The sequence below is a fragment of the Sycon ciliatum genome, chromosome 1 (assembly GCF_964019385.1).
Source record: "Sycon ciliatum chromosome 1, ocSycCili1.1, whole genome shotgun sequence".
In the NCBI taxonomy this organism is placed as follows: domain Eukaryota; kingdom Metazoa; phylum Porifera; class Calcarea; order Leucosolenida; family Sycettidae; genus Sycon; species Sycon ciliatum.
The window spans coordinates 47051186-47060549 of NC_088643.1; the positions used below are offsets into that span (position 1 = coordinate 47051186).

The 9364-nt window shown below is 46.8% G+C and overlaps 1 protein-coding gene across 1 annotated transcript in view; it reads right to left on the reverse strand.

The window, feature by feature from the left end:
- Positions 1–1297: 1297 nt before the first annotated feature.
- LOC135829256 (eukaryotic translation initiation factor 2 subunit 3, Y-linked-like) overlaps positions 1298–9364 on the reverse strand; it is a 24290-nt gene continuing 16223 nt past the window's right edge. The window contains exons 8-14 of the mRNA XM_065341661.1: positions 9094–9228; positions 8329–8423; positions 7640–7784; positions 7376–7431; positions 5837–5950; positions 5368–5540; positions 1298–2090 (exon numbers count right to left, since the gene is read on the reverse strand). Coding sequence (XP_065197733.1) covers positions 2009–2090; positions 5368–5540; positions 5837–5950; positions 7376–7431; positions 7640–7784; positions 8329–8423; positions 9094–9228 — 800 coding nt within the window. The 3' untranslated portion in view covers positions 1298–2008. The remainder of the gene's footprint in view (positions 2091–5367; positions 5541–5836; positions 5951–7375; positions 7432–7639; positions 7785–8328; positions 8424–9093; positions 9229–9364) is intronic.

Below are 9364 nucleotides of genomic sequence, written 5' to 3' on the forward strand. Positions count from 1 at the left end.
ACATGTACTGTTTTGTAACCAGTGTTGGGTGATATCACACCATGATTGTACTAGTACTAGTGTTGGCACACTCCGTATTGACTGTAGCACACCAGGAGCTGAGTTTACTTCTCTGCAGCAGGGAGCAGAGTCACATGTACTGTCGTGGACATGGAAGTCCGGTTGAATGACCGGGGCCGGCGCCCTCAGTGCTTACAACGTTGCATGCATAGTGCATGATGTCAAGAGTACATAACTCCCAGGGTTTATGTACTCTTGATGATGTTGATTGCATGCGAACTCACGGCTGCATGGTCAGCGCTTGACCTCTGACTGGAGTTCCATGTCCACAACAGTAGTAGCACACGTAATCGGGTCTACCGTATTCCCACAAATAGTAGGCCGGTCTACTATTTTTTCAACCTCGTCCTAACCCGGCCTTATAATCGAGGACGGTCTTTTATTCTTTCAACCCAGTTTGACCCCGGTCTTCTATTTTTCGCCACGCAGTTTTACCCCCCATTCTTCCATTTTCTTCTACACAGTTTGAGCACAGTCTTCTAATTTTACCCACAGTTTGAGCACTGTCTTCTATTTTTAACACAAGTTTGAGACTCATTTAGTAGGCCCGGTCTTCTAATCGGAGACGGTCTTTTATTTTTTCAATCGCCCCCTGCCTTGTATCCGAGGAAGGCGTTGTATACGAAGGCGGCCTTTTATTTGCGGAAATACGGTACTTCCTTTGTAAAGGCTGTGGCAAGTGAAATCCGGCTGGATGAATGAATAATGTTATACACCAGCTCAGAGTTCACTGCACTGCCCAGTGCAAACTGTGCTGGGGCCGGTGCTGCTCTGAAGGCTATTTCACGAGGTCAGATTTAACTTGCCGCCACTGTACACATAAGCAAGTTTCTGTGTTTTGTTGGTTTTCGTTTTTTGTTTGTTCACGCACCGACTATTTCCAGCTATTTTTATGTTTCCAGCTCCGTACACTACTACTCGTCCCAACGGTAGGGGGATGTACAATCTCACGGATCTGAAGGTCAAGCGCTCATAAATCTGCCTCAACTGGCTCTAGCGTAGCAGTGACAACTCGCGTCCACAGCATCAAAAAGCCATAATAAGTTATTATGCAATAATATCCTGCATGTTCTAATGCCTAGTATTAAATGGTAATACCATCCAAGAACTGGTGGAGCCAACCCCTCATTGATTAATTGACTACACACTCATTCACAGGTAGAATGGTACCAGAACAGTTGCTATAAGGCTGCACCCCACCCAAGACACACAAACTACACAGAGAAAACACGGCAAGTTTCATAAACACGGCAGCTTTCCAAGCATAACAATCTCCTGCAGACAAGTAGGGGTACACTGAACCCTGGCCGCTGTGGGCTTCATAGATTGCCCATGGTAGCTACTGGGAATATAACTAATATGTGTAACAGTTGGCAGAGCAGATACAAGGAGTAAAGGAAGCAAAACTAGTAGTGATACTCCAACATGTAGCTCTGGGGCATACAAAGAGTAAAGAAACACATAGTGATACATACAGCACATTGGACAACCACAAAACTACCTAAAAAGCGACCTTGAAACAATGCAGAAATTGTCTGAAAGCATTAAGCAGAGAGCAACATGGAAATGGAAATGACTTCGATTTGATTCGTCTAAACCAAGTCGACACAAATAGTTATCATGGAAAAAGCATGGCTTCGGGAAATAAGCTCACGCATATATGTTAGGAACAGCCTGCAGCATTGAAATGAGCCACACAAAGAGTGCTGCAATCAAGATTGATGAGTGCATGTGCGCTCTGTGGGTATGCCTGCGCAAGTGCCTGCTTGAGTGAGAGTATGAACAATTGCGAGAACTGGGTTATGCATGAAAAGCCGTGTGTGTGTCTGTGTGCGTGCGTGCATGTGCGTGTGTACGCGCTTGTTTCTCTCACCCCACCGTCTACGGCAGCAAGGCAAAGTCCGCTGCCCAAATGTAGCCAATGGCCCGAGGAGTAGCCAGCCACATTTTACTGGCCTTGTGGTGGCGCTGCGTCAACAGTCTCCGGTGGAATGGTGACACCTCTCTGGATTTGACCCCAGCCAATCAATCTAAGAGACAACAACAACACAACAAGGTGCTCTGCATGAACGCTAGCAAGAGCATGCACAGAAATGGAAGGCATGTTGCATTTCAATTTTACTTTGCATGTGCAAAAAAAGATGTTTCCTTCCAAGTTTAACGCAACGTGATGACTCTCACCCAGAGAGCGAGCCAGGTGAGGTATCTGACCCAAGCGTAAGTACAGCACCCGAAAACAGCGATGCAATTTCTGATGAAGAAGAGGACAATGCAGAACCGCCAAAATCAACATTGCTGAAGGTACAGGGCTTTTTTTGGCGGCTCATCTTCCCAGGAGCAAGCCTGTGCTGGTGCGGCACCAGCAGCAGCAGCAGCAGCTCCTGTGCATGCGATTCCTGTGCGTGGATGCCGGGATGACAGCCTCAAACAATTTTCGCCAGGTCAAATTACAGAGAACGGGTTGATTTTAAGGAGATGGAGAAGGAGCAGAAGGATGCGATCTTACTGGGACTTACTGAAAGTGGAAGATACCCAGCTAAAGTAAACTCCAAGGGCAAAAAGAGACGGGGGCAGCTATTTAGCTATTCATTCTCTGGTGAGGAGGTATGTGCAGGCGCTTTCCGCTACGTGTATGATGTTGGCAGTTGGCACTAAACATCTAGAAAATATACTGAAACACTTGAACACGTCTTGTCTTGTACCGAGGGAGAATGCCAAGAAGCGAAAGAAACCACACAATGCCTTGCCGTATCCTGCAGTTGAGAATGCTGTCACTTTCCTGAAAGCATTTGCTGACCGCTATGGAAAACCGCACCCAGCTCCACAACGTAGCAGAGCGGGCACACCACCAATCTACCTGGCAGCGACCAACAGCATCTGCTCCATGCATAAGCAGTACTGCGCAGCATGTGTGGAATTTGACATCCAAGCTGTCGGGTACGATTCATTTCGGAACATTTGGAGTGCCACAGTGTCTCACAGTGTAATAGCTTCTCCGCGAACTGATGCCGGTGACACATGCGAGGGAACATGGAGGCGAGTGGCGTCAGCTGTCAGTGATACGGAGAAGCAAACTGTTGCCCAGGAACTAATTGACCACACTGCTGAAGCGCAGCGCGAACGAGACTTCTACGCTGAGCTTACAAAGAAAGCGAGGAAGGAAATCGAGGATGTAGAGTTGCCAGTGCCACCTGTAGTTGCCTGCAGTAATAGTCTTTCATATCCGCATTATACATTTGATTTCGCACAGAACATTGCATTGCCACAGTCGTCCAGGCAGGAGGGTCCACTGTTTTTCAAAGTGCCAAGGAAAGTTCAAGTGTTCGGTGTGACCTGTGAAGGTCTGCCTTGTCAAGTCAACTACATGATAGATGAGGCAGATACGATCGGCTCTGACGGCAAGAGCAGTCATGGTCCCAACAGTGTCATCTCCCTCATCCACCACTATTTTGCTACGCATGCCTCAGGTGAGGAAGAATGTCCTTTTCGCATCTGAGGGACGGCTCCTATATCTTATTTTGAGTGTTCCCATGAAAGTCTGTAGAATCAGTCGCAATACCAGATTCGAGAAGAGGCATGAGTTGGAAAAACGATGGCTTCCAGGCAGGATTTCACCCCAACCGTTCTTGGCGAATACTTCATGCGTTTCAGCCAGGGCCATTTCCAAGATGGCCATTGCCCCATCCTTATGCCCTCGGATGGTGGCGTCACCGACGTCTTTGGTGACTTGTCTGAATCAGATGACTCAGCACTACTTCATGTCATCATGGAACCAGATGGATCCTTCTTCAGACTCTCTCAATACATCAATGAAGATGCAACACACCGCATTCACGCTGCATTCGAAGAGGCTGGGGATGTTGACATCCCAGAATTCATCCGGACCATCGACCTACTCAACGGCAGCATGTGCCTACGATTGTCCGGAACAAGACTTGTTGAGTCTGAAGCAATGTTACTGAAGACTACAGTTACCTAGTTCACAAAGCTCATTATTTCTATGGAATGTGTAGTTGTAGCATCCGACGGCACCAGCAACACCAAAGAGCGACACTTCGAGGATGAGTCGCGAGCGAAGCGTTGCCGACATGAGACGAGTATGAATGATCTGGAACCGGGTATACACCACCACTATGTCACAATCAGAATCTGGGATGTATACGATTATGGCTTACGTGTAGGGACTTCATACCACTTGACATCATGGCCCAAAAGCGTGCAAATCGACGCCTGCACAAATCGTGTGATGGTCATATGTCAGGTCGAGTAAAGAAATGTGGAACCGTTTTTCGAAATGAAGGAAGTCTTGTACAGTTGGAGAAAGTTTCGGTTCGTCTTGTTGGAGCTTGCCTTCGTTTGGGACCAGCAAGAATGGAGCTGTTACGTTCATTTTTGATGGAGATACGTATGCGGATGGAAGGGAAAGGTGAGAAACTATATGATCCGTCCGGATCCCATTCTTGAAAATGCGATATTCGTATTCTACGACCTCGAATTAGTCTAGATAGAAGGTAATCTTTATTGTTTTCACCTTCCAGAAGACCTATTTCTTGCATTATTCCTCTTTGTACTTGGCTGTGCAGAGCCGCCATAGTCACAGTATGGAAAGAAGCAAGAAGTACCCTGCGCTAAATGATGCTGATGTGCAAAATTGAATTGCTCTTGGCTGGTTCGGTCCAAGCCCCGGTTCTTGTCTCCAATGCGGTTATGCTCGATCTGGTTGAGCTCTGCAAGGAGTGCCGAACTAGGAGATTTGCTGTATATTCTTGTTGCTAGTCGCTGTATCTCTTCTGATGTGCGTGCTACAATTACCCCAGCCGATACAATGTCATATACATGTATATGTACATGTTGAGCTTAGTCAGTGCCTCTTCCTCGGTCATTCTATTTCTTGACACCAGCACTCTGAAGCTATCTCAGGACTGTATTATCAATGTCTCCTGTTACTACAACTAAACCATGTTATTCAGCTGTTCCATGTGGAGAACCAAGATTGTTTTTGGATATGGTGTGTGATTGCTATGCGTTGCTAAGGAAAGTGGGTTCTGTCAGTTTGACATCTCTCTCTGATCTCAAATGTGTGGGGCGTTTGTCGGAATAATCCGGTGACAGGCGATGACTATTTTGCTTGTAACTTTGGTTTCCTTTGTCTGATTTAGAAAAACTAAAGACCAAACTCCTCAGGAAGCTCTAACCTATCCAAAAAGCAAAACAAACCCCACAGAAAACCGATTCGAAAAAATGGTCTGAAGTCCCTATTACGTGACACTAACTGATATAATAAACACAATTATACACGACGCATACCTCCAGTGCTTCTCGACACGTCTGCTGAGTGCAATTCGTTCACCCTTCTGCGTACAGACTGGCTGCGTCAGAGCAATCTTGGCCAAATCAGCTCGGATGGCAAGGACACGACCACCAGTGCTCAGTGATCCAATGTTCACCATCAATACCTCATTCTTCGTCAGCTTAGCCACCTGCAGTTGTTCATTGAACAGGAAATACGACAGCATTTCACAATCCCCAAAACAGCCAGATGACAATACGGTGTACACGCTACAAACAAAAACGCCACATACAAGTAACAAGTGTATCGTAACTGATCGCTATAAGTCCACGGGCAATAAATAAAATAAGACATGATGACTCTTACTCCCTCAAGAAACTGGCCATGCACATGTATACATGCATCTGCACCGCTCGATGGACATAGTGCAGTCAATGGATGGACACGCACAACCAAAGAGACATCTTTCAAAAATCTCCGACCAACCTTTGCTCCCTTCTTGTCTCCCTCAGTGCGGACACCAAGCAAGCGTCTCAGGAGAAAATAGGAGATTTCCAATTCGGTGAAGATATCTGGCAATGCACCAACACCTCCTAGAACCTGCAAGGAGCAAAAGAACAAGAGAAGCGCAACCAATCGACTCAATGCACTCTTCAATAGCACACATGACTAACTGATGCTTGGTGTGATAACTTTCAAGAGTGAGTATTGAGGTGAGTGCAAACGGAGTGTTGCAAATTGGTGGGTCATAACGCTATGAATAACGTCTCAGGGTTCTAGCCAGGTCAAAATAGTAGAGGGGCAGACAGGCAGGGGAAACCGTTACCCCATAACTAGGGCTGAAACGATCGCAGATGTTCACCTATCGATTACTCTTTAGCTTGCCAATCGATTAATCGATTATAGTTGTTAGCAAATAGTGTCAGAATTTCGTGCAAACATTACTCTGTTTCCACAAGCTATGTCTTCATAATACCAACAATTTTCGTTAGTGAAAGGGTAGCTCCGAAACATGGCAGTTTTGAAGTCAATTGAACCTCAGAACATGAACCATACTCCTAGCAACTGCATACCCACAGGGGAAACTGGTTCAAACTTCACGAAAACGGGGGTTTCAGTACTTTTTGGATTCAAAATCCCTAACGAGTAATCTATAACGTAATGATGAGTTGATGTTAAGGAATTATCGATCGATTACCGAGTAATTGGTATAATCGTTTCAACCCAACCCATAACCCATGTTTTCATTTTCCAAAATGGTCTTGCCATGCAAAATGCAACATACGGGAGCGAACCTCCGACTTCAACCCAGACAAGTGTGCCTTTATGACCCCTCTGTTACTGACTATCGACTGCATGTTCTCAGAATTGCCTGAAAAAAACACACACAAAATCGACAAATGAGGGTCGCACAAGCACATCCACACGCTTCGCATTTTCTCGGCAGGAGACTCCTCCCAGCATTCTACAACGGCTTCGAGGAGATCCCTGCGATTCCCCAGGAGACGTCTGACTGGAGAGAGACAAAGAAAAAGCCAGGCCGTCAACATTCCGATCCGGAGTCTGCCTGGCAGCACGACAACTGAAATGTTTCATCTTGCCGTGAGAGCGGAACAGCTTCATGTTCTCATGCTGCGCATGAGGCCGCGCCGTTGTGCTGTAAGTACAGTACAAAGCCTGGCCAGCTTCAGGGCAGCGAGTGCCGCGTGACTCCACGTTCCAGCCGCGAGCACCACTACGTCACTGTGTCAGTTTCGAGCAAGTAAGTTGTTTTACTTGACTCGTGAGTTCCTGTCGGCAACGTCCTCACACGCATGGAGTCTGTGGAGAACCTGTTCAGGAACAACCAAACTCACCTCGACACGAATGTGGGTTGTCGATGACAGCCTTTGGCGCGGTTCGTTGAGCGGGTTCTTGCTCAAAAACACCTTTGAAAAAAGTGACAATGTTTTTGTATAAGGAGGAAGTAATAATTATAGTACTGCTTTCTATAGAATGTATGGCAGCGAGGAAGCAGTCACTGACCTGGCCGACAAGACGATCAGCACGGCACAGAGTAGGGTCAATCTTCATTCCCACACCTGCAGACAGCCAGTACATCACAGTACACCACCACAAGTGTAAATAGACAATTGTTAACTTTACATCCCACCAGGGCCAGCGTCCAGTACAAAGAGCCAATAGCCAACAAAACATGACTTGGCCTAAGAGCAATAGGAGAGCACCACTGCCTTCTCCAAGGCAGACTCAGAGTGTCAGACTACGTGTCACCACCAGCGGAGCACGTACCGATGAGTCCACCGGGGACAGCATACTGCAAGTCGTTCTGCTCGGTGTACAGAGAGACGATGCGAGAGAAGATGGCACGGCAGCGCACTTTGCCAGAATCATCCTTCCACACCATGCCGGGTCTAACCTCACACTCTTGACCCACCTGTACAAAGGTAGATGAACGTCCGGTGCACACGTACACACACACAGAAAAAGTCGTATTGTGGTTACAAATTACTACAAGTGCAAATATCAAGACACTATATTCTTTCAGAGAAAGAGAGAGAGAGAGAGAGAGAGAGAGAGAGAGAGAGAGAGAGAGAGAGAGAGAGAGTCGTAAGCAAAAAACACTAACATTATTCATTAATGTTGAAATACCGAGCACATTCATCAACATGAGCAACAACCAAGCAAGAAGACAACTTGCCGGAGATCTCCATTCCGAATGCTTTCCCTCCATTTTCATAAGGATATTACAGGGAAAGAATTGGTATGAAAACTAGCGAATAGTGGCTCAGGTGGATAAATCTGTTTGACACTATTTGCTGCTATGACTATGAGCAGACCATCACATCTTGTGGATGATTGACAGCACAATGGGTGCTCAACACAAGACGCAAAACTACACCAGAAAAGGCAACGGCAGTTAGTGTAAAACTCAGCAACAAGAATTCCGTCGTCACTGTGACACGACTGCTTGCGCTCACCCTCAGAACTCCTTTCAGGATACTGCCACCAGCAACTCCACCCTTGAGCTCCTCCACCTCGCATCCTGGCTTGTTCACATCAAAGGAGCGGATCACTACGCACAAACAAACACACAAAAACACGCACGCGCATGCACACAAGCGCACATGCACAATAACCCACATAGATTACCAACAATACTCAATCTGCGGACAGCATGCTGTTTTGTTCTTTGTGAACTCATCAGCGCAGCACAGAGGAAATGAGGCCGAACCTGATAGCAATGGAAATAAAAATTTCCAATCAGGCCCGAACGTACCTTGCCAGAGTGCTCAAACTGACAAGTCAGTGAGCTCTGGGATTTGCACATTGTTCCTACTGCCCGTGTTGAGCTGCGCTGCAGCGCGCTGCTGTGTGGGTCAGATGTTCCAAGCCAAAGTCAGTACGTTGTGTGTGTGCGTGTGTGCTTGTGTGTGTGTGTGTGTGTGTTTTTGTGTGTGTGTGTGTGTGTGTGTGTGTGTGTGTGTGTGTGTGTGTGTGTGTGTGTGTGTTATGGAACTTTGTCACACACGCATACGCAGTTAAATATACATTACAAGTGTACTACACAAAAGTCACTGGTCAAACAGGCAGAGATTCAAGTGGAGGGGTGTGCATGTAACTTGCCAAGCAATCTAATATTCTAACGCTATCGCCATGGTTGTACCAGCTTCTTGTGAAAATCATTAAAAAAAAGACGCGAACGCTGAATTCGCTCAATGCAGCTAGCATATTGCGGAGCTTACCAATCAGATGTGGCTGGGACAGAAAGTCACGCTCTGGCGTAGGGATCTTCCTGCACAGGTGCTCGCAAACCACCTCAATGTTGTATTTGAGCTGAGCAGAGATGGGGATGATCGGAGCGCCTTCAGCAACCGTGCCTGCAACAAACAGTCATACACACAAATAAGTACATGCGCAATTGATGGACCCAGCAGTGGCGCCAGTCCATCTAGCGGGCCTGTTTAGATGTTCTACTTATGCCGGTATGGACGGTTCAGAACGTACAGCCCCAGG